Source organism: Trypanosoma cruzi, genomic scaffold (genome assembly GCF_000209065.1).
Source record: "Trypanosoma cruzi strain CL Brener 1047053515897 genomic scaffold, whole genome shotgun sequence".
In the NCBI taxonomy this organism is placed as follows: domain Eukaryota; phylum Euglenozoa; class Kinetoplastea; order Trypanosomatida; family Trypanosomatidae; genus Trypanosoma; species Trypanosoma cruzi.
This window is the reverse complement of record NW_001849287.1, coordinates 15936-42256: the sequence shown is the minus strand read 5'-3', so window position 1 is coordinate 42256 and position 26321 is coordinate 15936. Positions and strand designations below refer to the sequence as shown.

At 49.3% G+C, this 26321-nt stretch overlaps 10 protein-coding genes across 10 annotated transcripts, besides 25 other annotated features; all 10 read right to left on the bottom strand.

The window, feature by feature from the left end:
• On the bottom strand, positions 1-808 carry Tc00.1047053509461.100 (RNA-binding protein, putative; the record flags this gene model as incomplete). Its single annotated transcript, XM_806685.1, has 1 exon — positions 1-808. A coding segment is annotated over one exon (808 nt), but the record flags the coding sequence as incomplete, so codon positions are not given.
• Positions 1-4867: a sequence feature (heterozygous, non-Esmeraldo-like haplotype).
• Positions 1491-1541: a sequence feature (AT_rich).
• Tc00.1047053509461.90 (hypothetical protein, conserved) lies at positions 1533-10568 on the bottom strand (the record flags this gene model as incomplete). The annotated part of the gene is made up of 1 exon (XM_806684.1): positions 1533-10568. The coding sequence occupies one exon, from the start codon at positions 10566-10568 to the stop codon at positions 1533-1535; it is 9036 nt and encodes a 3011-aa protein (XP_811777.1).
• Positions 4868-4916: a sequence feature (areas merged during assembly that could not be assigned to a particular haplotype. This can correspond to areas where the two haplotypes were merged or to regions with more than two copies in the genome that were merged during assembly.).
• Positions 4917-8114: a sequence feature (haploid, Esmeraldo-like haplotype).
• Positions 6446-6486: a microsatellite.
• Positions 8115-8357: a sequence feature (areas merged during assembly that could not be assigned to a particular haplotype. This can correspond to areas where the two haplotypes were merged or to regions with more than two copies in the genome that were merged during assembly.).
• Positions 8358-22819: a sequence feature (heterozygous, non-Esmeraldo-like haplotype).
• On the bottom strand, positions 11186-12622 carry Tc00.1047053509461.80 (hypothetical protein, conserved; the record flags this gene model as incomplete). Its single annotated transcript, XM_806683.1, has 1 exon — positions 11186-12622. One exon carries the CDS (start codon positions 12620-12622, stop codon positions 11186-11188), a length of 1437 nt encoding a protein of 478 aa, XP_811776.1.
• Positions 12806-12839: a microsatellite.
• Positions 13031-13060: a microsatellite.
• Positions 13061-13081: a sequence feature (AT_rich).
• Tc00.1047053509461.70 (hypothetical protein, conserved) lies at positions 13249-14598 on the bottom strand (the record flags this gene model as incomplete). Its single annotated transcript, XM_806682.1, has 1 exon — positions 13249-14598. One exon carries the CDS (start codon positions 14596-14598, stop codon positions 13249-13251), a length of 1350 nt encoding a protein of 449 aa, XP_811775.1.
• Positions 15047-15088: a microsatellite.
• Positions 15122-15205: a sequence feature (A-rich).
• Positions 15390-15433: a microsatellite.
• Positions 15532-15562: a microsatellite.
• Positions 15564-15632: a sequence feature (GA-rich).
• Positions 15802-15888: a sequence feature (T-rich).
• Positions 16350-16399: a microsatellite.
• Positions 16461-17477, bottom strand: Tc00.1047053509461.60 (mitochondrial RNA binding protein, putative; the record flags this gene model as incomplete). Its single annotated transcript, XM_806681.1, has 1 exon — positions 16461-17477. The coding sequence occupies one exon, from the start codon at positions 17475-17477 to the stop codon at positions 16461-16463; it is 1017 nt and encodes a 338-aa protein (XP_811774.1).
• Positions 17628-17701: a sequence feature (A-rich).
• Positions 18179-18214: a sequence feature (AT_rich).
• Positions 18261-18328: a microsatellite.
• Tc00.1047053509461.50 (hypothetical protein, conserved) lies at positions 18426-19637 on the bottom strand (the record flags this gene model as incomplete). The annotated part of the gene is made up of 1 exon (XM_806680.1): positions 18426-19637. One exon carries the CDS (start codon positions 19635-19637, stop codon positions 18426-18428), a length of 1212 nt encoding a protein of 403 aa, XP_811773.1.
• Positions 19979-20253: a mobile genetic element.
• Tc00.1047053509461.40 (hypothetical protein, conserved) lies at positions 20339-21562 on the bottom strand (the record flags this gene model as incomplete). The annotated part of the gene is made up of 1 exon (XM_806679.1): positions 20339-21562. One exon carries the CDS (start codon positions 21560-21562, stop codon positions 20339-20341), a length of 1224 nt encoding a protein of 407 aa, XP_811772.1.
• Positions 21683-21704: a sequence feature (AT_rich).
• On the bottom strand, positions 21938-24031 carry Tc00.1047053509461.30 (hypothetical protein, conserved; the record flags this gene model as incomplete). The annotated part of the gene is made up of 1 exon (XM_806678.1): positions 21938-24031. The coding sequence occupies one exon, from the start codon at positions 24029-24031 to the stop codon at positions 21938-21940; it is 2094 nt and encodes a 697-aa protein (XP_811771.1).
• Positions 22820-23076: a sequence feature (areas merged during assembly that could not be assigned to a particular haplotype. This can correspond to areas where the two haplotypes were merged or to regions with more than two copies in the genome that were merged during assembly.).
• Positions 23077-26321: a sequence feature (heterozygous, non-Esmeraldo-like haplotype).
• Tc00.1047053509461.20 (hypothetical protein, conserved) lies at positions 24299-25060 on the bottom strand (the record flags this gene model as incomplete). Its single annotated transcript, XM_806677.1, has 1 exon — positions 24299-25060. The coding sequence occupies one exon, from the start codon at positions 25058-25060 to the stop codon at positions 24299-24301; it is 762 nt and encodes a 253-aa protein (XP_811770.1).
• Positions 25347-25453: a sequence feature (T-rich).
• On the bottom strand, positions 25523-26321 carry Tc00.1047053509461.10 (actin interacting protein-like protein, putative; the record flags this gene model as incomplete). The annotated part of the gene is made up of 1 exon (XM_806676.1): positions 25523-26321. A coding segment is annotated over one exon (799 nt), but the record flags the coding sequence as incomplete, so codon positions are not given.

Below are 26321 nucleotides of genomic sequence, written 5' to 3'. Positions count from 1 at the left end.
AGCCTGGCTGCGTGGAGAAAGAAGTCATTGGATGACCCATCTGCTGATCCATTGGAACGTGGTGGTAAAAAATAGGCTGTGCGCCTGTAGCCACGCTCGCGTTGCTGTTGTTGCTGCCGTTGTGACTGTTGCCGCCCCCAAGGTCACTGTGCGAAACAAGGGTCGGGGTGAGGCTTATCTGCGGCGGCGTGAGGGGCGGGGTCTGTTCTTGGCTAGAGGACGGGGAAATCGAAATGCTGCTCGTGAACGGCAAAGGCACGTCGGCATACCCGTTCGTGAGTTGCATGCTGGAATTCAGATGGCGGTGCCCTTTTGACGGTGGCCGCGCGCGACTGATGGGTGGATGCGCCGATGACGGGTCGAGCGGGACGGGCGTCGCAGCGGCGTCAGCGAGACGCGCCTGAAGTGTTCGTCCACCCAGCCAATGGCCATGCAAATGCTTGATGCACTTCACAGCGGCCTCCTCCTCGAAAAAGAGGGCGAAGCCGTAGCCTTTCATTGGACGGCACTTGGTGTCAATGCACAGCTTCGACGCCTCAACACGACCAAAGGCCTGACACATCTCCCGGAACTCCGCTGCGCGAAATGTTTCCGGCAGACCGGAGACGTACACGTTGCGTCGCTGAAGCGAATTTCCCGTCTCTTTCACTGAGGGAGCTGCATTGACTGCACTGGAATCCTTTACATGCTGTGTCTCTGGCTGTTGTTGTTGATCCAGCAGCGGCTGCGGGTCCTCCTGGTGTTGGTGTTGCTGCTGCTCCGGTGCCTCTTGGCTCGAAATGCGGGGGGTTTTCACGTCGAAGTCCATTTCGTGCTTTGTTTTTCCTCAACCAAGTGGAATGGATGATGAAGCGAAAAGAAAAAGAAAAAAAAAAGCGGATGGCTATAAAATCGTTGGGTAATAAACCGTCCGGTGGATCCGTTTTTATGCGTGTAAGTAAGCACCTTCTATTGACATTGTGGGTAAAGAAAAGAAGAGGAGATGGCAAAATAAAATTAAAAAAAAAGAAAACGGTTTATTTCAAAACTACGGCACATCAGAAACGTATGCAAACACACACACGCACACACACAAGAAAAAAAAAAAGCCACAATGAAACACAGACGAAATATAAGTGTGTGTTTATGTGTGCAAGGGGGGAGCGGAGTGTCCACAGAGGAAGTGGCGTTAAAAATTTCCCTCCCGGTCATTGTGAAAGACCGCAAAAAGAAAGCCAAAAACAAAAAGAAATAACATAAGTAAATGGAAGGGACATACAAGCAAACCCCCAAATTCACTTCATGCATCTCATATATATATATATATATGTCTTCATCCATGAGGATAACGGCAAGAAAAAAAATGCAAGGGGGGGAAAAAAAAAACACAAATGCGTCATTTCTCCACCGTACCGCCCGCCTCTCCAATAAGACACACAGACACAAAGAGAGAGATAAAAATCCTCACAAGAAATCATATATAAAGTTTTCTTCCTGAATTGCAGTTTTTCTTTTATTATTATTTCTTATTATTGTTATTTATTTATTTTTTGTTAATTTTTGCTGCCTTCTCCTATGGAGCGTCGCAGTGAACTTTTCGACCCCTCCCCTCTGCTAAGACGTGTGCCGGAGGTAGATCCTGGGTCATTCGCTGTGCCTCCGCCAAGGGACATGACATGAGCACCGCGACTCATGATTTCCAGCTGTTGAAGCAATGACTTCACCTTCTGAGCATCCGCACTCACGTCACGGACAAATGCACTGAGCGCCTCCTTCACACCAGCCAGCTCCTTGAGCGTCAGCGCCACTTCCTGGCCGTTCGCCGCTCCACTCCCCGCCGCCGGTGCCTTCTCACGTCCCGGCCGTGTGGCACATCCCTCCTCGTCCATCCCTGAGACATCTTTCTGTGCACCAGCCGCAGCGTCCTCCTCCCTTCCGCCATTCCCCAGGGAAAGAGAGTCCTCCTCTGGGAAGAAGCCAAGATCACCTCGCCGAATCCTTTCATCAACATACGACTCCTGCCCGGTGAAATCGTTTGGGTCCTTGCGCCGCAGGTAGTGCATAAAGTAGAAATACATCCACATGTTATGCTCATGCACTACATGCGCCCTGAATCCTCCGACATGGGCCCTTTCAAATTCGTCTGCCTCCAGGCCACACACAAAACATGTGCTTTTCATGTCGAGCTCCTTCTCACGTTTGGCGTCACGCAACTCGCCAAATGTGTCAATGATGAGACCAAACATGATGTTCAGAAACACGACATTAACAAGAGCAAAGAAAACCAAATCGTAACTGACACGTGGAAAAAGAGTGCTACTCGACCATGACTCCTCCTGCATGATGTCGCCAACACCACCACCCTGTCGAAGTCCCTGCCAGAGAATGAATAAAAAGCACCGAAAGAGATTGACGCAGTTCCCGTTTTCTGGTCCATCCGAGCTGTCAAACTGCCGCGGAAAAAGAAGGTAGCCAACAATGGCAAAAAGGTACAACACGACAACCCCAAGAAAGGCTGTCAACAGGAGCTGTTTCCCATTCTGCGTAATGGCGTTGATGAAGGTACATAGGGTGGGCACTTTGTAGATAACAAAAAGAAGGTGGGCGGCAGCAAAGTACCGCGACACCAAAAGGCTCAACGCCGCCGTCACAACAAGAAAAAGACGAAACTGAATCGTAAAGCGTGTAAGGAAGTGGTACACCACTTCTCCTTTTGTTAGTCCATCAAAGACCTCCCGCATCGTCGCATTCAGCTTGGCAATTCCCAACCTCATGTGTTCTTTCCGCCTGTACTCCTTGTACAGGCATGCAGGAAAAAACACGACGGCGTCCATGCATAAAGTCACACAGGAAAGCACAAACTGTAGGACGCAAAGACACGTGATGGCGAGTTCTGAAACTTGCACCGTGGCCCAATCCCACTTCGCCCCCTCAACCGAGATGAGTCCAATGTTAATAAGCACTGCGATTAGGATGGAGGCATATTCGTAATAAGAGAGTTGGGAGGAAAAGATAAATGGCGCCATAAAACGATTCCAGCACTTCTTTAACGAGTAGAATCGAACCTTTTTTTCTTCCATCACCCCCTCCGTATCCGTTTCATTCTCCTTCTCTACGGCGGTGTCGGTGGTGGTCAAAGTAAATCGCGTCCACCGCGCCACCCAGCGCTGAAAGTCATGCGCCCTCTCCACCTCAAAGATCAAGTTATCGCTCTGATGTAAAAAATCGCCCAACTTCGTCGCCCGACTTGTGCGATTGACGCTCCAGAGTACATCGTCCTTAATGTTCTGAGAGAGTCCGCGACAAATTGAAGGGATGCAAAAAAAGACCTTCTCAAGCAACCCATCGTCCCGTCGTATCTCAATACGGCCAAGACGCTCCCTAAGCCTCGTGGTGCGACGCAGCAACTCATCAATGTGTTGCAGGTAGAGCCCATCCGCAAAGGGCCGCACAATATGAAGAAAGATGAGCCAGTTGAAGAGTGCCGCAACAGTCGGATCATCCTCAAGCGTCTCATCCTCAAGAATACGATCGCACATCTCCGGGGTAGCGATGGAAAGCTGGTGTTCAATGATTTCAATGGGAATCTGTGCAAGAACACGGCGGAAGGTTTCAGGGGAGCGGCATCCTTCAATAAGAGACAACAGAAATGTGGTGAGAGACACGCGGAGGCAATCAACTGCCTTTCTGGTAAGCTTTAGACCACGTTGCGATACGACACCGTTCATGAAGCTTTCAGTTAACCTTGTACCATTAGTATTAGTAGTATTGGTAATGCCCATTTCCGTATTCATATTCCTCGAGTTGTTTTCTGGGGCCGTCCGGGTGCCAATGATCTCCAATTTACTCAACACGTCAAGAAGACCGCACATCGTCACACAAACATCGTAGCTCAGCAGCGCCGTCTGGTTTTCGTGGCATGGACCCTGGCATAACTCCGTTAACAACTCAAAACCCCCACGTATCACATCGACCGTGGCACCGTGCGTCATTCCAGAGAGCTCTGCGAGAAGCAACAGGACCTCATGGACAATGTTTACACTATGCATATTATCGTGCTGGAAACGAATATAATTTTGCATGCCGAGGTTGTGGCCTTCGCAGAAAAGTTGCAGCATGCGGAACAAGGCGTGGAGAAGTCGCAACCGCATACAGCCTTCTACACGATCCCAACCCAAAATGTGTTTCTCTTTCCCACCATTGCGTTCACTTTTTTTCCGATACGAGGATGATTTAAGTACCGCGGCAAACAGCGCAGATGTGAAAAGTGTGGAGTTGGAGCCCACCGGAGTCCCACCACACTCCAAAATGACAAGCTGCTGCTGCAAGTTAATTTGCCGCACCCATTGTAATGATTTTTGCAGCAACTCGCGAATGTTATGGAAAAATCTTACTTGGTGTGCTCCAAAGTCTTTTAAAAGTGCATACTGTGCCCGTGTGTTGCCACCCTCAAGGAGCATCACACTGAGGCGAATGGAACTGTACGTAATCACATCATCGTCCTTTACACTCAGTGATGCAACCACATTTGACATGCCAAGGTCCGTGAAGGTAAGCTGCAGAAGATTCCAGGTGTCCTCCCTTTCCGTGCTGTTCTTCCCTGCACCTTCTGCCGCCTGTAATGGCGGAGATTCCTTGACATAGAAACTCGCATACAAAGCATTGTAGAAAAGGTTCAAAAGGCCTACAAGCGCCATGGGGCTAAAGTATCGCTTTCGCATGCCATCCAGTGCACTCCAAACAAAGCCACGAACACCCGACAGAGCAGAACTGCGACAGAGCAACGCATTCACCACATTTGCGGCTTCGCCTATTTCCAAGCTATCCTCTATTGGAATCAATACATCGCTCTTAACAAATGTACGAAGGGCACTGCGTGTAGCCTCCAACTCACGACATCTCGATACACCACTGGAGAGAAATAGTCTCGCAGAAAAAGAATCGCCAAGAGAATCCTGTATGCGTTGGGACACGCCCTCCCCAATAGCGAGCGTGTCATGTGGGCTTGAATATTCGTCAAAATCACTGCTGCGTGCCCTCTCTTCCCAGCCACCACCTTGTCCTTGTCGTTCCGCTTTGCTTAACCTCTCGCGCTGGAGCAGCCAGTGAAGAATTTGGTCGCGGACGATCTCCAATTGACTCGAGAGGGTTTCCAATCCAACAATGTTAGCAGTCTGCATATGAAGCAGGCCCAGAAGACGGCGATAGTTCACAGCCTCTTGAACACTCAACTCAAGGGCGTCCGAATTTGAAATAAGATTGGAGGAAAATTCCATGAGGCTGCTGCACATGACCGCAAAGGTGACTCCCACTGAGTCCTGATATCGATAAAAGCCCGCCTCTGAAAAGCATGCGGAGAAAAATGTCAGCAATGCGACGGGTAACGACATAAGCCATACATGCCGGTAGCGTTGTATTACACGAATCCCTCGGTTTACCACCTTCCCCTTATTGGTTAAAATAAGCTCCGTGATTCCGTGCAACTGTCTGGTTAACATCTCCACAACGGCCCACCACTCGCGGTTTGCCATCCACTCCAACTTAATCATCTCCTTCCCCTGGCCACCCTCCTCCCTCTCAGCGGTGATGTACAGTAGGACAAGGGCACGTAAGTATGTACCCACAAGCTGGAATTGTTTTCGTTCCAATTCGTCGCGTTGATGGTAACTTTTGCGGTGCAGCGGGCTGTAGAGGGAGCCATACTCCAAGATGATGGCAAAGATATCTTGCATCGGAAGGGCTCTCTGTCCCATCGCCAGCGCGCTCGTCGGGCAGTTGCAGATGTGACAAAGCAGCTCGACCATGGAGGCGATAAAATCACATCGCACTGGTGACACCTGAACCCCACCAGGGCGCGGCAAACAACGGAGTATATTGTAGTCGCGTAGAAGCTGCATCATACGTCGCCGTGGCACGCCGCCCACGGCGGGATTGGAAAACACATAATTACTCAGCCGCGAAAGAAAGTCCACATCTGCGTGACGCGTCGACACCTCACTATCCAGATATTTCACACATTCCGTGAGGAACGTGTTACTGAGGTATGGGGTGGGATCGGCGACGGAAGCAAAGATGGCGACAATGATGTGAAGACACATGACGGTGCACTCCTTTTTAAGGTTAAGAGAGCGCATGAACAAATCAATGCTTCCCAGCAATTTTCTTGCGTTGCCTCGCACAAACGTAAAAAGGTAAAAGAAACGCATCCATTGGAAGAACGCTCGACTGTTGGGATCAATGCTCGCGTGCATTCGCATGAGTGGAATATGAATACCCCAATGACACACCAATTCCATGCGGACAATAAGACGCAGCGGCAATTCAGAATTCTCGCTGAGTCCGACTGAACGGCGGCGACGGCGCACCGCATTATGGTACGCTAACACACGCACAGCCCCGGCAGTTTTTCCCCAAAGATGACGCCCGCCGTGTGCCTCCTTTCCAGCCTGATCTGCACCAGCTCCCCCATCATCACCACCAGCCTCATCATCACTGCCATCATCCTCAATCAAATATTCCTCCTCCAACTCTTCAGAAGGAACGGAGTCGTCGTGTGTTCCCTCAGGTTCCTCAATATTCGAGAGGGCAAACGCGATGGCCTCATCAAAGCATCCACGTCGTTCTAACGTGAGGGTGTTCACAGCAACGGTGTAGAGGTGGTCAAAACTACGTACAACCTCAGAAGAGGGTAACGTATGCACCTGCAGCACACGGTGCGCCACGGTTCGCTTCACCACACAAAGGCGAATCAGCAACTCTGTTGCCCGTGCTGTTAGTTGCTGGCTTTCATAGCGGGTAAGATCCATGAGCAGCGGGACAAGTTCCTTCACGCGAAACCGCAACATGATACTTTTACACACACGTCCCAACAGCTCCACAACCTCCTTTGAGTCGATGCGGTTACTGTCCATCTCCTGCGCCTCATCGGTTATGTCAACAGACTGATATTTACCCCGGACTCGGTGGAGAAGGCCTGTGCCCTTCTCACATAGCAGGGCCTGCCCCTCGCTGGGCCACACATGCAAATCATATTTCGCGTCAAGGACGGGCTCTTCGTCAAAATCCAACAGAACGAACATTTTTCGGCGTGGAAAACTGCCACCCTTGACAAAGGCGTCGTAGAGGAGCAATATTATGTTGTCTGCCACACGGTTTGACACAGTCTCCAGGAGCTGAAGGAGTGTATTGCAGATCATCTCACGTGTTTCCATCACTTGCACGCTTGCCTCGGACACCTCAAGGCGTGTGAGAGTGTGCGCGGCGACCCTGCTGGCATTGTCGTCAACGATGTCCTTGGTGCCGTCCAGAAGGCCTAGCAGTGGGGGGATAAGGTCACACATCTCCTGCACAGATATCTGGTGGGCCTTCACCAACCGTAGCCATGCGTTTATCGACACGCGTAGCAGCACGCTTCGACTCATATCAGACTGTACAAAGTGTGGATTGGCACGAATGATGTTGAGCGCGGCCGCTTTCACTGAAGAAATGAGGTCGTCGTCAGGTTTGCCGGAGATGGGCAGATGCGTCTCCTCCCTCAGACGAAGAGAGCTGGAGCCAAACAGCACTGTACTCGCCCGCAACTGCACCGCGGGGTCGTCAATACGAGGCATGATGTAACACTGCACGGCAAGCCGCAAGATATGCCCGCGCAGCAGATCCAAAGGGCTGGGAGACCCCATCACCTCGGCGCCGGTCCAGACAAATGTTTGGATGGCCCTAAGCAGCACCTCTGGTGGGAACACCCTCCCCACCTCCGCACAGCACATGGAGGGACAGCCGTCAAAGCACAAACAGCCAAGCAATTGAATTTCACTCTGTAAAAACCTGGCATATTTCGCATCGGAGCCCAGCTGCTGCTGGGAATTCTGGGGCCGCGTCAATTCAAAAAGGGCACCGCACTCGACAGGAGCTTCACCCTCATTCACCACAACCGCCCATTCCCCATTTTGATTCAGCACAAAACGAGAAAGCAATTCGCTGTTTTCAACAAGAAGCTTCTGGCACACCATGGCTTGTCTCTCAAAGATACCGCTAAATCCTACGGTGCACATGGAGGACAATAGATTCAAATGACCTGCACTGCGTCCGCGGCGAAGAGATCCAATGAAGTGGTCCGCCACAGACTCCACAACTGGTCTTGGAACGCTGTTGTTTTCTGAAAACAGCTCCGTCATTGTGTCAGACACACGAAAGCGGTAACCCCCAAGTTCCAAAAAGTATGGGATGAATTCAACAAGCCACTTCTTCAGCATCTTTGCCTTGCGCACCATCTGACGTAAGAATCGAAAGGCGAGGCGACAAACAAGGTGCACCTCTGAATGTGCATCATCCAACGCAACGCCCATGCAAAAAAAACCACCCATGAGAGGCAACGGTGGCAATCGTGGGCTGCAGCCCCATGGGAGCATTCCACTCATGGTTTTATCCCCCATTCCATCCGTTTCCTCCGACTGTAGCAGGGAAAAGGGCGTGAGAATGACGTCCATAACAAGCCGGTGGATATTTAACTCAAATATCATCCGCTGACGCCGCACGATCGGAATACCGTCAAGACGGAGAGCGTCATGCACGCGAGCTAACGAACAGAAACGAATGAGTTCCTCCAAACTACTCTGAGAGGCATAAATGACGGGGAGAATCGCTGCGTACGGAGTCTCAGTAGTCCTCGTTTGACGCCCTAAACTGGAAACAGCAAAATCTGTCGAAAGAGCGCCGCCCTGCACAAATGCCGCCCTCGTAGGCGTTAAATTTTCCTCACATGAGTCGGAACTCTCGTGTTTTCCGGGATATGGTTCCAAGCCTCCACCATCCCGATGAAAAGACGGATGTCGCGAATTTTTTAAGCGTGCCAAAGCCTGGAAGGCATCACGATACCGGCAGAGTCTCTCGCAGTGTGACCTCAGAAACATGACATCCTGCACAATCTCTTGACGAGAACTCCGCACAGTGATGGTATCAGAGACAGATGGTTGCCACTGGAGAAAAAGGCGGTCTCTCGCCTCTTGTGTGCATACATACATTCCTGTTAACACATTTTGAAGCGTCAAGCAATCATTCTCAATAAGAAAGTTGCATTCGGTAAAAAACATGGGAGTTAACGTAAAGAGAGTGCGTTGCGAATCCTTCGCGGTGCGTGGTGGTGGTATCATACAGAGTGAGGCGGCCCTCAATTGATTCCGGCTACTGTTGCTGCCTGCATCACCGCCCTCTTCTAACGCCGCCGCGCCCATACCATCGACCGTTTCTGAAAAATCGCTTTCTCCATTACCTTCAAAAAATGCGTCAACACCAGAGCCAGCAACCGCCAAATACATGTTTGAACACGCCTGTCGAAGACGATACTTCACAGACCGCATGCGCACGGCACCCCCTATCGTTGGATTTTCATTCTCCAAAATCCAGAGGGCCGTGCAACTGCGCCAGAAGTCGTTTAAGGCAGTCCCTTCGTTAGAAACACAGCCCGTCGAAGTTTCGTCCTTCATCAACAACGGGAACGGTGTCCCAGTATGGTCAACATCACCGTCCGTATTATCATTTGCATCCGGCGTATCAAGGGTGGAGATGCCGCTCCCTTCTAACTGTGTGGCACTTCTCGATACAAAAACACCCTCCACAAAAGAGCTTTCTTTGTTTGTTAACAAGGCGCCGCCGCTTATTCCATTATCACCCCCACTCACAACATTCGCCTCCATTGTTTTTTTGTTCTCCTCAGATTCCTTTTGCTGCCTTGGCTGTGACGTGAGGCTTGTCGTGAGAAAACTTTCGCGCTCGCGGTGGTAAAGTAAGACTGGCACGCCGGATGGTACGTATGGCCGGGCAATGTGGTAAAGGGCACGTTGATAGTTTGCCTGATCCCTCCCAATGTCATACCGCTGCACCACGAAACCCACCGCCCTTTCCTCTGAGCCGTTTACTTCTGAACGCAAGTCATCGACCATTCTGCCGGCGGCCAAACCCTTTTCAAAAGCGTTGATGCTACTATCGCAGCCGTCTTCTTCGGACGGCATGCCCCATGTATTCAAGCCTGGATGTTTCCTTCCCGTAACGTGTACAAAAATTGGAAACGCAGCCAGTCGTAGGAGAACCTCATCGCCGCGACACACGGGATCCCCATCGTCATGAATTTTGTACCGTGGCGTCACGACAAATTCACAAAAGTCCGATTCAACCTCCCCGGCCTTCACAAGCACAAGCCTCACACAGTTAGGATCACTCTTGGATGGTTTTGATGGAAATACCGCCACGCACATCTGGCTGACGGAATGCAAAAGAAGAAAAGGTTTCCCATACATGAGCTCCGGTGCCGTGTTGATGTTGCTGAAGTGCTCCATAAGAAGCGTGTTATTGTTGCTAAAACGATCCGCTACCGCCTCTTGTGCCTTTGCTGCAAGGCTTGACGCGGGTGCTTCAATCCGAAAGACGCTGGTTTCAAACCCCAGCAGGGGCAGCGGCTCCTCATCGATATCGGTGTCATTCTTTTCACGGATGAACAGGTCCTCAGCTTCCAGTCCTGACGCAGCAATATATCCTTCCTCGCATGAGAAGTGGACAAGAGAGCCGTATTTAATTATGCGTTGCTTTCGATCCATCGGTAGAGGCACCCCCAACTTTTTTTTTCTTGTATCTCCCTAAGCCGCCCACAAACACACACACACAAACACAAAAATTATACTGCCTATATTTAATAAAGAAGCAACGACCGCTATTATGGATTTGATAATACCAATACTGATGCTACGGGTACGATCCTTATCGATACTGCGGTTGCTCCGTGACCGAGGGATGTCGTTTCTCACTCTCCCTCTCCCCCCGTTAGTTTCAGCCAAATAAAACGTCTTTTCTTTTTCTTTGTTGTTGTGGTTGTTTCCTTGTTTTTTGTTGTTTTTATCCAAATAATGATGTCATCACTCCAGAAAAACATGTAAAAAAAAAAAAAAGGAGAGCACACACGTACCCAGACAGACGGACACGTATTGCGGATTTATCGAAAGCAATTGCTGGTAAAAAAAAAAGGACTTTAAAAGGGAAAGAGGGGAAAAAAACACGCAACAATAATAAAAAAAGGCGCAAAGGGCATCTGCACCTTTTTTTTTTTTACATCTCGAACATCCTCCCCTTTGCTTCTCTCCGTGCCATTCACAAATGGAACGTTCATCGTAATCGTGTTTGTGTTATATATATATTCTTAGTGTTACCATCGGCCGGCTCATACAATGGAGCTGAAGTCTGCCGTTGCACCATGAAGCCTGTCTTCGCCAAGGGCCATGCTGCCAATCAAGTTTTGTACCTTATCGATGCCCGCCAGACGTAAAGAACTCGTAAGCATAAGCTCCTTGCAGTGTTTGTAGTGAACCAGCTGGCATCGGGTGTGATCTGCGAGTCGTGCAAGAAAACGAATAGGTGCGGCATCCGTTTTTGTAAGAACAACAGAAAAGGGCACAGCCAAACTCTCAAGATAATCCAAATATTCCGTGTCGGCTTTCTGAACCCCACGCGACGGAACGCACACAAAAACGCGTTTGATAGGACGTTTCGAATAAGATGCACGGTGCCCTACATCCCCATTTGTTTTCGTCCCCTCACTATTCCTCTTCTTCTCGGTAGAATGCTGAGCACATGTCTTGATGTATGCACGCATGACGGCGACAGCGTTCTCCGCGTCCAGAGCAGGGGTCTCCATTGGGTTGTAGTACCCGTAACCAGGGCAGTCCACAAGCATCACCTTATTGGCAACATTATAGAAGTTCACAGAACTCGTCGTGCCTTGCAGATGACCATATGGAGCGATCAATGCATTCAAGATGGCGTTGATGAGAGAGGACTTGCCGCTGGATGTTCTTCCCACAAAGGCAACCTCCGGCACACACCGCTGCGTCTCGCCCGACTCAATGCTGTCGCTACGACTGGTGGGACCGCCATCACCACCACCAACAGCTCGCTTTCCAGATGCGAGAAGAACGGGAAATTGTTTGATGTGTGTTGCCTTAGCCTCAAGCCGAACTGCACCACCAAACGCAAAGGTTTGCTGCGCCTTATGCGAGGCAGTAAAGATGGGTGCGGTGCCGTCGCCCTTCGTGATCCAATGCTCCCATGACACCCCTTTTTTGAGTCGCCTCTCGATGCGTCTTCCGTGGAGTCCCTTGTAAATTTCCTCGAGAATGCCGCGATCCAAGGGCCGCTGGCGAAGTTCTTGCCGAAACGACGTCCGTGTGGGCTGCAGAATTTCCTTCACGGCCCCCTCCACCCCAATCTCCTTCACGAGATTCTCCTGGCGTCGCAGGTGGCTTTTCGAGTCACGCCACACTTTGGTCAACGCCTCCTCCGTCGCCGTGCGAAACTGATGGAGCTGTTGCTGTCGTCGCAGCGTATCGGCAGCCTCCGTGTCCAAAAACTGCGCCACCCCCAAATTCAGACGTTTGCTTTCACGATACTCGTTGCGGTAGGGAGATGCCGCTGTAAAAGACGAGGGTGAGGGAAGTCCCGAAGGTGCGGCGCCCTCGACATGCGTCGGCCGCCCACCTGGCAGCCTAGGAATAATAATCTTTCCGGGATGACGCATCACCCGCGTGGTGCAAAAGAGATGCGTGTAGCTAGCGAGAGCGGTGGGCGCAAAGAAGTATGAGCCAGCGATCCCACATGCCATGCGTGGGGAGTTCCCGTTTAATCGTCTCCGCCTTTTAAAGTTTGTTTCCTCCTACCCTCTCCTACCTGCAACCGAGGACAGGGAACCAAAGAAAAAAAAAAAAAAGCAGAACGTAAAACGTTTCTTATTTTAGGGAACCGGAGATGAACGGGCATCCATCGAATAAAAAAGGCCAGAGAAAATAAATAAAAATAAAACCAAAAATAAAAAATAAAAAAAAGCCCAAATTCAAAAAAGATGGAAGATAACGTTCTATTCAAGTTCACATATAAAGATGTATGCATGTATAAATATCTGTATGCTCCATCACTGCCCTCCCCACTAAAAAATCAAAACAAAAAATCCAAACGGTGGGTCACCAATAAAACTTACACATTTCAAGGGTTTCTGCAGCCTACAAGAACAACCCACACACATACAAACACACACACACATACATAAATAAAAATAATAAAAAAACAGAGTGGAAACCCTAAAAGCAAAATTCTTTTTGTCTGGGAGTGATAAATAAAATAGATGCATGTGTATGAGTGTTTGGGTTTGTGGAGTTTGTTTTTTTCTTTTCTGAGGGTGCATGTATGTGAAGAAATAGCAGCCACGAAGAAATTGAATTCACGTGTTGAGACTCAAAAGGGGAAGTTGGGCTCCCCTCCAACACCTGTCACGGCATCTGCATTCCCGTCTGAGAAGTCTGACAGTTGTTTCCCAGCGGACTGTGCCATCCACCCGATGCGCCCGACGGCCTTGTAACCCTCAACAGGGAGCAGTAGTTGTTCCACGTTGTAAAGCAGCCTCCACAATTTTTTTTGCCCTTCCTGCCCACCCATCACTTCTACGGGCACGGAGTTGACATCAACCAGGCCACCCGTCTCTAGCAGGTCATGGGGCAAGTACCACAGGCTTCGCCCGCGGACGGTTTTCGGTGACTCCAATTCCGAGAATGAGTCCGCAGGCTCGGACTCGTGGTCGCAGGCAATAAGAGACGCCAGCTCTGGTGACGGGGAGTTCAGTATCGCCTCATACTGCAGCTCCGGTATTTTCAGCACCTCACCCGTCTTTCCGTTAATGGGCACGCCGGGGTTCTCCCGCTCTGCCTCAAGAACATTTGGGGGGATTCTATAATTTTCTGGAAAAATCACCTGCGAAAGGTGGTAGTATTGCGTGTACACCTCTACATCATGTGAAGTATGTGCCATGACACCGGGCCCGTTGTATTCGTATTCATCGAGAGGCGATAAATCGAGAGGTTCTGCATCGGGACGTATGGCGATCCTGGCAGACCGCAGCGAATTTCTCGAGAAATACAACGGGGATTCAAAGCCATGCCTCTCAAAATGTGACTTTACGAGAAAACAGAAATTAACAGCCAACTGGGAAAGGTCATTTGAGACACTCAATTGTCTAAGAATCCCAGTCTTCCCAGAGACAAAATAGTCCTTCAGCAGCTCTTTTCCACCAGAAAACATCGAGATGTGTACAAGTCGAGTCATTTTGTGAAAAGCTAACACAGATGGAACTGCCTTGGGGTCAAGGTGACATCCGCGCTTCCGCCATTGGTTGCGTGTGCCCCACCAGTTTGACTCAAAGCCACATGTCATTCGGCGATGTTCCAACTGCCTCTGTGCCTGGCCTTCATATGGCCGCATGGATGATACTGACGTTGCTGCTGTGGCAATAGGAAGCTGCCAGTGAGCTTCACTCTCGGGCAAAAGTTGATCCATGTTAAATAGATTCAAACTCATTGGAACCTGTGCAACCACCATGGGCATATTTTTCGCCACTCTCCTCTCGCCGCTGTTCTGTACACTGGTGGCGTCAAATTTCCAGTTAGGGCAATTTGATAGATCACTCTCGCTCAGCCACATTGGGTGGTGGCGAAGAGGATGATCCGGGCGCACGTGACGACTGAGGAAACCTTCCAAATGCGGCATCGCCGGAGTGAAGACAACACCGCAAGGCCTTGAACGCCGCATCATCCGTATTGCCGTTTTATTTGCGTTTTATTCCAAAGTTGTGCACGCGGGTCCCGCAAAAAATTATGTCTGTCAGAATGTAGACGTTAGAGGTGGGGTCAGCGTGTGTGTGTGTGGGCTGAGCTCTGCCTCTTTGCTGCGGCGGTGTGAGTCTCGGGGCAGATGTGCTCACTGCTACTCACCTCCCACCGCCACTGAAAAAAGTGAGAGCACTCTTTTCACTCCTTCTCGCCACCTCGTTTTTGTGTATGCATGTGTGTGTCAAAAAATGACGTCATTTTTTTATTTTAAAAAGAAGAAATGAAAAAGCATTGCTCAGTTGTGTATGCATCAATTGTTTGTTTGTGTGTATGTGTATACAGACGCATCTTCTGGCGGTGGTGATGCGCTTCTGCGGCGCTCCGTACGTGTCGTATTGGCGACAAACGAAGGGCAACATTGCCGCAGACCGTTTTTTTTTTCTTTTTTTTTTTGTTTTTTTGTTTGTTTCTTTACGCATGCATGTGTTCAAATAACAATCAATGCATCTTCTTTTCTTATCTCTCGTGTCTCTTCTCTTTCTTTTTTTTGTTTTTTGCTTTATGCTTTTTGTTTGTTTGTTTGTCTCTTCGGAGAGAGGGACGAAAGGGGTAAAGAAATTTTCCCCAAATTTAAGCTCTAAGCGTTGAGAATAAATGGATGTGTGAACGAATGTGTGTGTCGATGGGTATGCCATCATGCACGCAGTCTCGTTGAAGCTCACACACTCACACATAATGTTGCAGGCCTAAGGGGCACCAGCCAACAGCAGCAGTAACACACACACACATAAACAAACAAACAGAAACAAACACAAACAGGTGGAGGAAGAAGACGGACGAAAACGAAGTGTGACGTGGGAGGCGTCATGTTTTTTTTTTCTTGTTTTCTTTTTCTATGCATGGAGCCGCGGTGGTAACAGACACACGCACACACACACACACACACATTCTCTCTCTCTCTCTCTCCCTTCCCCCCTTCTCCTTCTGTCTCTTTCCATCCCTCTCTCTCTCTCTCTCCGTCCATCCTCTTTTTTTTTTCTCCCCTCGTCTCTTCAAGTTTGATTTTTGTTTTTCTATTTTATTTTGTTTCCCCCCTTCCATCCCTCCCTCCTTATCCCCCATCCCCCTACTCGCTCCCGCTGCAGACACAAGGAGAACAAACGTCAAGGAAGAGTGTGCAGACGACAAAACAAAAAAAAAAAAAGAGGTCAAAAAGGATTTAAAAAAAAAAAAAGGAAAGGAAAAGAAAGAGAGACGAGAGAAAAAAACAAAATCGAGGAAGGGCAGAGAGAGAGAAAACAAATAATAATAGTAATGGTAATATGAACAAAGAACTAGCGATGGGTAAAGTGAAACAACAGGCCATCCACAAAATAAAAAAGATTTTTTAAAAAAAGAAGTACGTGGCTGAAGGAACAACACACAAAAAGACACATAGACGGTTGTGCGTTAATTTCCTCCTCTCTATGATGGTTTGCCCTCCCCGAAAACTCTTCGTTTTCTTATTCTTCTTCCCCCCCCCCCTTTCGCCTGCACTCTCTATGACTTTTATTATATGTAATATATCTCTCCCTCCTCCCCTCCATTGAAGCATCAGCCAAATCACATTGTCCGTGTGTAAATGTATGTTCATCTTCCTTTCCTGTGCGTGCCCGAGTGTATGTATGCATGCATGTGCACAAATCATCTTGCCCAGAGCCAACGTCTGCGGCTACACTCTGCCTTTCCGCCATCTATATGTATATATATATATACATATATATATATATAGGTAAATAAATATAATTAATGTTCTTTTTACTAATGTTTTCTCCCTTCCTTTTATTTTCCCTCGTCTTACCCCATTTACTGGACAAAGAGACCGGCCTTGGCAAAAGCCTCTTCTGGGTTGCTAAGCTGCTCCACATTATACAGCTCAACCTGAAGCGAAGCACTGCCCTCATTTTTCAGTGGTACTCCCTTCTTCTTCTCGTTCTCCCTGATGGGCCACTGATATAACTCCGCATCGCGACCGCTCAGCCAGTAATTGCTCTTGAACTTTGGAAGCTTCTTCAAACTCTCATTTTGAATGGGTTCCCCAGAAAGAAGAAACGTTGGAATATTAACGGGGGAACGATCCAGCGTCTTGAGCGCCAGCTCCGGATCTTCAAGCTGCTCCACGTTATAGATTAGATACCGATCCCCTGATGTGACGTCTAGTGACACCGGTGTCTGGCTTGGCTGCACGGCAAGCTTAAAAAATTCCAGCTGGCGATTTGTAAAGTAAAGACCACTGTTGAACTTATTCTGACGGATATAATCCGAAAGAATTTGAAAAGCTTCGCCCTTCTTGCTGTACAACTTCCTCGATCCGCCAGAGACTGGGTGTGTCATCAGAGCCTCTCCACCAATCAGTTGGCTGGAGTGAAACAGTTTAAGCGAACTTTTTGTAAGGATGATGGAACTACGCGCGCCTCCCTTAAAAGTAAGGGAGTTCTTAATCGCCTGCGCCCTCGTGAGCCACCATTTGCTCTGGAAGCCGTGCTTCTGCGCACGGTCATTGAGCTCAAACTGCAGCTTCTCACCGTACATCTTTCGCGAGCTGTAGCTGCTGTGTCTTGGCGCCTCCATCACCTCCGGTGGGGAGAGGAGTTGGTCGAAATTAAAAAGCTCCAGTGGCTTGTCCAGCAGCAACTGCGTAGGGACAGCACCGGGCTCAGGCTGCAATCCATGATTCTCCACCTCCCAGTCCTCAATCCAGACATTACTTGGACTGCTGCGGGCCTTCTGATTGCTCTCGAGGATGTGATGTTGTTGACTGAACACAACGATGGTGCGCACGGCGCCAACAGCCTCGATGGAGAGCGGAAGTCGTCGAAACATTGCAGCTGCCCCTTCCCTTGATGTTGCGTGTAGCTCCTTGTAGAAAGTGAGGTTGGAGACACAGAGAAGTTTTGAAGAAGAAAAGGAGAAGGAGTTGTAACAGGAAGGCATCAACAGGAAATGTGGTGGGTGAGTACCGTCCCTCTCTCCCTTTTTATTATTTTTATTATCCCTTCGTTTCAGTCCTCTTTTCTTGTCTTTTTTCTTTTTTCCTTCCGCTTCTTCCTTCACGCTCTCAGGAGTCGCTGTAGTACCGCCTAAAAGCCGAGACGTTGAATGTGTTTTTCTTCTCCCTCCGGCGAGTGTGCCAACTAGCGTCGGGGTCACCCAGCCTGCCCACACGCCCAGGACGCGAGTACAACCCGACATGTGCGGAAGAGTCAAAGTGACGGCCCTGGCGATGCTCTGCGACGCTTCCGGGGTGTTGTGCGAGCCGCAGTACGCCCTGCAGACGATTCAAAGTGGGCGGCCGCTGACGGATGTCCATGAGATTCCACCTACGGCGACCGCGGATAAGACACTGCATGGACCCTAGAAGGAAACACACAGACACACTTCGGTATCTTATGACTTTTTCCCCGCGCTTTCTTCTCAGTCACTAGTCTGCTCGTCCAGCCGCTGGACCTGCATGAAGGGAGGAAGTGGTTATGGAGAGCTGCAGAAGACTTCTTCGGATAAAGGTTGTGGAAAACACAAGCAACAATAATAATTTAAAAAATCTTGAAATATATATATATGTATGGGTGGTTCAACAAAAACCGGAGAACCAAAACTTTGTGGTGAACAAAAACCCACACACAACCATATGCGTACACACACACAAACACAGGCACACACAAACAATACACATAGCATGTAATATAATAATAATGTATATTTCCACGCAATCGAAGTGAAAGCCACGCAACAAGAAAGTAATGCACACAAGAAGGGGGCAATAAAATCAAACTATCGGTTCCGCCAAAACTCCCAAGCGGTTCGGTGTTCGTTTTCCAAACGGTGCAGACGTGAAAGCACCAATCCACTGACAGGGACGCAGTCCGACAGTCCCTCGTCTGCGGCTTGCCGCGCCCGCATCGGCTCCTCAATCGCTTCCCTGTCCATCTCCTCAACGGTGTGGAGATACTTCAAATCGTCCAGCAACGCCTTTACAATGCGGTCGTACCTCGCACACCGCTGACTCCACAGTGCAGCATCCCCCTGCTGCCCCAGGGAAAAAAGATAATCTAGCGGTGGCCGCACGTTTTGCTGCGCTGCTCCCAAAAGCTCCATGGCACTGTTTTTTATCGGCCTCAGTGATTGATCCCATACACCTCGCACAACGGGGTCCAATAGTGACTTTTTCACCCTGCTTCCCGGTGAAAAACACTCTGCCAAACAATGCCGCAGAACCACAAGGTTGGCAGCAATGGACCCCATGTTCGTTGGTCGCACATCCAAGTAGTTAAAAGAAATTGCATTTGCCTTGTAGGAGGATTCCTGTAAACTGGGTAGGCCGTCGTCTCGAGTGCCACCGCCCCCATTGTAGTTTTCATCACCAGCCCTTTCAGCCTTTCGACCCTCATTGCCACCGCTTCGGAGCCGCTGCGGCGACGGAATCCGTGATACTAATGTGTTTTTGATAAAGGACGCAACACCACCTCCGAACCGGGAGGGAGAAGAGGAACCACCGCCGTGGTATGTCGTCAGAAAACGATCTACATCCGTCTCTATGCGGATAAGGTACCGCTCCGTGATCTGCTGCTTGGCTGACAAATACTTCTCGTAGCGAGTCTCTAAAACCTCAAGCAGGACGTCGATATCCTTTTCCGTCAGCGTTTCCATGTTATTTCCATTAAGAGCAACCGAAGGTTGAGCATTATTGAACTCACCTTTTGCTGCGGCTTGTGGCAGCACCGGCGCCGCCTTCTGCTCGCCTCGGTTATTAGAAAAGTGTGACTGCGAAACATCGACTTTTTTATGCACTACTGGCGACACTGCCGTGGCGTCACCACCGGCATTTCCCACACACACACCATTGTCCCTGTGGTGGTGGTGATGGTGGCGGCGGGCGAGCCTGGTCTCGTACAGCCCTGTGGAGTGCCCAAAGACCGGAACGGGCCGAAGAGCGTCCGCCGGATTTGACGGCAACGCCACGATGGGGGGCAGTTCCCCCAGCATCCCTCTTCACGCACTGTTCCTCCCCTCTCCTCCACCTATTTTCTTGTTTTTTTTGTGTTTTCGCAGCCCCGCTAATGGTTTGCAAGGGATGGAGGGAGACAGAGATGGAGAGGCATGCACCAGTAGAGAAAAAAGATTTCCGGGCGGCTGGCCAAATCCTGAGTTTCTCAATCATAGAAAACAAACCAGATAAGAATGATAAAGGAATGAATAGAATAAGAATGGATCCATCATATCCTCAAAGTTTAGCAACAAGTAAGTGTATATATGTGTATATACATCGTCCATTAGCCACAGTTGTGGCCCGCTCACCCTATTCGGATGCGATACATATATATTTATTACTTATTTATTACTTACGAAGTGGCAGACTTTGGGATCCTGCAGACACAAGACCCCGCTGCAAGAAGAGAATCAAAGGAGTATGGGTGGCATGGCAAAATAAAATGAAAATTAACCAGCCGCTATCGGTTTCCTGATACCCCAAAGTCGTGTTCTTCCAAAAATTCATATGGTAGAAAAGCGTAGTAAAGAAATGTATTCGTTGTATCAAGGTACATACATGAAGTAAGTTCGCCAGCTCTCCTCTTCGATCGTTCTCTTCGCAAAAGCTCCTATAAGGAAAAACACATTTGATCGGCAGATTCACACATAAAAAAAAAGAAAAGGCAAGCCGCAGAGGCGGAGGATAAATCATGTGACTATTGCAGCTGAATAATCTCCTGTGCCACACGCCTCATAATTGCTGGTGATGAAGCAACCCGCGGAACCAGTCCTAAACACGCCACATGGGCCACCGGAAAACGACCGGTGTACCTCAACGCGACAAGCCGCCAGTCAAGCTCTTGTCGCAGCGCCTCAGCAATGGACTGTGGAGAACCGTGGGCGGCCAATTCTGCATATTCGCTCTCACTTTCTTGTCTTTCCTCGCCCACACCTTCGTGATACAAATCCTTCAGCGTGTGCGTTGGAGTCACACTCCCACTTCTCTCACGCAACCGGGGTAAGTGCATCACCGCGGAGTACTCAGAGTTTTCCTCCGAAAAGGCGGAGGCACACGGCAAGGCTTCCGTCGCCAACCCCACAATGCGAACAGTGTCGTCTCTGGCACCACCATATAACAAGGAGGACGTCGCAAAGCCCACCAGCATGTCCTTCTGTGTATTCGCAAAAAGTGTTCGTCGTCGAAACAGACGGAGTGCCGCGAGATGGCCCCTGTCAATGAGATGCGTCGACAACACCGCCTCGCTGTCCTTGAGGAGGAGCTCACTCAGAGACGGTGCGCACAGCACGGCGAGAAACCATGTTCCATAGTACATGGCGGAAAGAAGGCACTGTCCCACTCCGCAGTGCGGCGTCGCAATGGTGATGAAATTCTCAAACGTGACGTTTAATTGCACAAGTTTCTCACGCACGCATCGGACCTCGTCAAAGGGCCCATCGTCCAACTCATCCCCCTCCACGGCAACAAGCAGCAAGTACAAAAACTCCCGAACAATGATCCCACCGAACGAGTGTCCCACAACAGAAAAGCAGACGGGGCAATTGCCCCCCTCCTCGTTTTCTTCCACCGTCCTCAGCCAGTCGCCAAACACGGGCAAAAACTCTTTAAGAGTCCGAGAGGCGCAGGTGCGTGTCCTCCAATTCGTGCCCTTCCACCGGTTGCTGCCAGGGGCAAAACACGTCAGGCCTCTCCAAGCAAAAAGTCGACCTCCGGCCTCGTTCGTCTTGCAGTTCGGTCCCAGTGCTGAGGCAAAATCCCCCAGTGTCACTTCACGCAGGTGCTCATCATGGGTTTTATGGCAATTTCTTTCATTTTCTTCAAAAACACAACGTATGAGAGCGTCAAAGTCTGCGGATGTTCCCCAAACGCCGTGCTGAAAAAGAACAAAGTGACGGCGGTCGCCAGGACCACCAGCAGACATGACAAGTAAAGAGCAGCGCGCCTCTCGGATTGACGTCCGTCACACCGCTCTACATCTATTGACCGGCCCCAAGAAGAGTAAACAAGAAGAAAAAGAAACAGGAAGAGACCATAATAGTTGAATATATTAATAAAAAAAAAAAGCAAAAAGCACCCTCCTCCTCTTCATCGTATGAATGCAGACACAAGAAAGACATATTCCAACAGGTATACATCACAGCAGTGAAAAACATTTGACTGAACCCATCGCAAATTAATCGTATTTTATTCCAATAATGATGGAACCTTGGTGCTTAACAATTACAGATCCAGAAACCTGGCTGTTCACACGGAAAGAACATGCTCTTTTCCCCTCATCAAGGTCTTCACTATGATATTATTTCTGATTCCACGGCACACATTTTCGGCAAACGGAACAGATTCCCTCTTGCACAGCATCCATCCCCCAGCGAAAGGCCGAGGAAGGCGGAACGGGTAAAATGTAACCACGTATGGCGCATGAATCACACAGACGAATCTCCATTGCCGCTGTGTTCGCCCCACTGCAACGAGCACATTCGCAGAAAAAACGGTAAGAGGAAAAAAGCGTGCGACGGCGCTCTGCGGTCGAAGTCTCTTGAACATCCACGTAGCAAATGGTGAGGGGCTCACCCTTCCGTATCTCTCGAAGAGCATGAAATGCTGCAAGAATTCCACGATATGTGACTCGACAGATATTTGGGCAACAACTGTGATTGAAATACGATGCTTCCGGATAGAGTGCGACGCCAATGCAGTTACCGTCCGCGTTAAACAAACCAAAGCTGTTGCACTGCAATGCAGCACACAGGCGATTAAAGAAGGTGGCTGTAACAGTCAAATTGGCCTCGGTACTCCCACCTTCACCCAGCCAGGGAAGAATCAATTTTGTAAAGCGGCGATAGGCACAACGAAACTTACTGCGCGAGTCTTTGCTCAGCATTGAAAGATTTGTAACTAATCGGGCCGTATCACTCCATCTTGGTGGTCGAACGGCATGTGTTTCCTCTTTCTCCTCAAATACACCTAATGACATGTTGCTCCTCAGGGAGAAGTAAAGCTGCGACGCCGTTTCTGGGTCACGGAATTCGTTGCCACCCTCAAGAGCTTTGGGATCCAGAACTTCCACCACACCACCGCACTGCAGGCGAGCCATACGAAGTATTTCCACCTTCTGAGGTACCGCACAGTCCGTAGCGATCAACGCAGCTGCCCCTGATAACTGAGATTCCGCGTCAGTGGTAGCACCGCTGAGTTTTCTCCCATTCGTTAAATTTAAGGGTGTTTTATTCTTTGAAGAGACAACACAAACGACTTCTCGTTCCCCCTCGCTACTTTTGCTGAGATTAACCGTGGCGGGCATGGCTTCCGTTTCCTCTGCCATATGACCAGCAAACCCTTCCCTTGCACAGTGTGCCACCAGCAATGCATTCAAGAGTAATGTCTGCATCTCCCATGCTGCCTCCTCGCCTGTTCGCCTAAGCCAATGCTTTGTACTCCATGAATCAGGGGAAAATCGTTTCTTGTCTGTTGAGTTTGCATTATCACCAGCACGTACCATAAACGTCTTCATGAGTACTGGATACACGCGGCGCAGCGTTTGACACGTACCTGAAGCTCTGTGCAAATTGTGATGCTCCGTCCAACATGCCCTCGAGCAGTACACAATAACACCACACCCGGCGCATCCACACACGCCTTGGTTTGTTACACCCTCCGGAAGACTATGTTCCCCTTCCACCACACGTTCTGGCCACATGACTTCCTGTGCATTATCCATCTGCATTGCCTTCACATGATATTCGTGCATTGCTTTTTCATGCCGCCGTGCGGAGGCTTCTGACAGCTTCTTCTTCAGATTCACGTACAATTTGGAGCGCATCCGACCAGACTTAACAGTTTTTTGCAACTTTTTAAGTTGCCTATCATCTCCCGCATCAATTTCCCCGGAAACCTCCATATCAGCATCCACGTCAACGGCTTTTGCTTGTGAAATTTCTGTATCTTCATTCAACCACCTCTCCATCTCATAGTTGGCGTGTTCTGCAGCAATACAGCCGGAAACCCATCGAATAGTCTCATAATTTAGGAATAGGGTACCTTCCGGAATAAGTTGCAGACAGTTACAACAGAGTGTTGAATGGGGCAATAGAGGCAAGTATCCATTTGGGATTGAGGCTGGAAAAGAACCATTTTTCCTTGTCCTCTTTGTCATCGAGTTGCTCGCCGTATTCGTGCTCCCGGTGGCAGCCACCCACTCGTCCACCTTGGTTGCTATGGACATTGCACTGGGCATTTCATTCGGGTTCATCGCCACGGCATACGGGGCAGCAATGAGGACAAGTTCACCGGGGCTGATGTCGGCCTTGGCTACCGCGTAGCGCCCTGCGTCAGAATTTGGGTCGGAAGAATGTACACACTCCACCAACCGGTCTTGCGGTGCCGCCGGCATAACCGTGACGGTAGCAGTAGTGAGTGTACTCCTACTTTTTTGATAGTTCCCTACGCCCTACAAATAATAATAATAATATCAAGGCCATGATAGAGGAATAAGAACGATACCATCCATTCGTCATCCAAAAAAAAAAAGGAAGGAAAAAAATAAATAAATAATCTTGCATATATATATATGGGTTGCAAGATTTAAAAAAAGACGGATTAGAGACGCCCCTCCAAAAGAAAAAACAAGGTTTGCGCGTCCCATTTCTCCTCCCAGAAGTCAAACCACGCCTTGCTGATGCTCTTTCTCCACCCGCCCAAGAATGACACCCTCTAGGGCAAGACGCTTTTCCCAATTCTTTTCACGATACGCCCGCACATGCACAGGAAGCTCCTCTTTTCCCTCAAGAATATAGGGGCATAACTTACTACGCGGTGAGGTATCCATCTGCCTAATCATGTTCAACAGGTACTGTGGATCACCTTCCCATAGAGGCCGACCTGTATGGTGGTAATAGCCGCCAAAGGTCCCAACGATAATTGCAGGAAACGCCAAAAAAGCGGCTAATTTAATATGATGACGGCGAAACTCCTCGGGATGATAGCGATACTCTCGGTGAATCCGTTCACTCATGTTCTCCCTCTCACCCTTCGTCATGGCGTCGGCACTCCACGAGTCACGTAGTTGCTGCATCCCCCATGGGGAGCGCTTCTTGACTTTGATAGTCGGCAGCGGTTTCCGACTCGTCTTGTATTTGACTGACGCTCCGCCACTATCCGTGCGTTGCCCGGGGCACTTCGTTTTATTTTCGTTCGATCTCACCGTACCGCTGTTATCAATGGTTGGCTGGTGTCCTGACGGCGCTGGAGACATTACACTTGACTCACAAGAAGAAGATAAAGAGTTGGAAAACTGAGTGGAGGCTCGCCTCTGCTCCACCAACGTTGGTGCCCTCGTATCATTGGAGAAAAACGCCAGCGCCGCACGTTGACAGCAATTGCTGTGGAATATTCTCTGCAAACCGTGAGAAGCACACCGCATTGTCGCCAACAGGAAATGTGTCCTCGCTGCCTTGCTCGCCAATAAACGCTTCACCACTGCACAAGAGTACCGATCAACGAATGATTGTGGTTGTTTTTTCTTTTTTTTCGCCTTGATGCGTGAGAAGGACAGAGAGAAACCAGTGCAATTTATATTTGCAAAAGAAAAAAATATCAGAGGTGGAGTTGTTTCTCCTCACACCTGCGAGCCACAGACAACAGAAGCCCCCGCTAAATAGAGGGGGGGGGGGGGGGGGGAAGACACATTGCATGTTCTTTTTTTATTCAAAGTTAAAATAATAATAATAATAATCAGCCAAAATAATGGCAGACAAACAAAAAGATAGAAAAACAAAGAAACACAAGCAATAAAAAAAAAACATAATAATAATAAAGTAGTGTATCGTGCATTGCGAAAGTATCCCTCGTCCTTTCTCTCTCCCTCTCAATTTTTATTTTTCCTTCAATCAATGACTTTGTATGGATTAAGAATTCCATTTGGATCCATCGTCCGTTTCAGGGTTCGCATCAGCGCAATGACCTCCGGTTTACGTGAAAGGCCGAGATACGCCTTCTTCTGCACCCCGACGCCATGCTCTGCCGAGATGGATCCGGCGTGTGCCGCGCAGAACTCATAAACAGCCGGGAACAGCACGGCGTCAAGTGCGTCACTGTGTTTTCGTGTTCGATCCACAACATTGAAGTGAATATTGCCATCCCCAAAGTGACCGTAGCCAACCACCAACACCTCGTCCGGGTCAAACCCCCCATTCTTGTAGATTATCTTGCGAAAGTGCAGCACAATGTCGTAAAACTTGTCAAGCGGAAAGCTGACGTCAAATTTGTAGATGGTCCCGGCACTAGCAAGCCGTACCGGGGTGTCCTCACGCAGATTCCACAGCTGAGCCGTCTGTGCAAGCGATTGTGAGAGGATGGGTTCAAATGATTCTCCCAAGTCACCTTTTGAAACACAGCGAGGGTTATACTCTGCGGCTTCCACAAAACGAGAGAGTTTTTCCATGTCGTGCTCGGCATTACTGCCATTTGTCTCTACCATAACACAGAAGTATGCACTGGTGAAATCCTGGCCGGCGCGAAACGTATCACTCTTGCTTGTTCGCGTAAAAGGCAGCTCCTCCTGTGGAGTGACTGAGAGAGATTCGCCATCCACCACTTCAAAAGCCGAAAGGCATTCAGCAAGATACTCCTGCGCCAAACGGTAAAGCTCTAGCACCGACTCGAACGTCGTGAGGCGAAACATG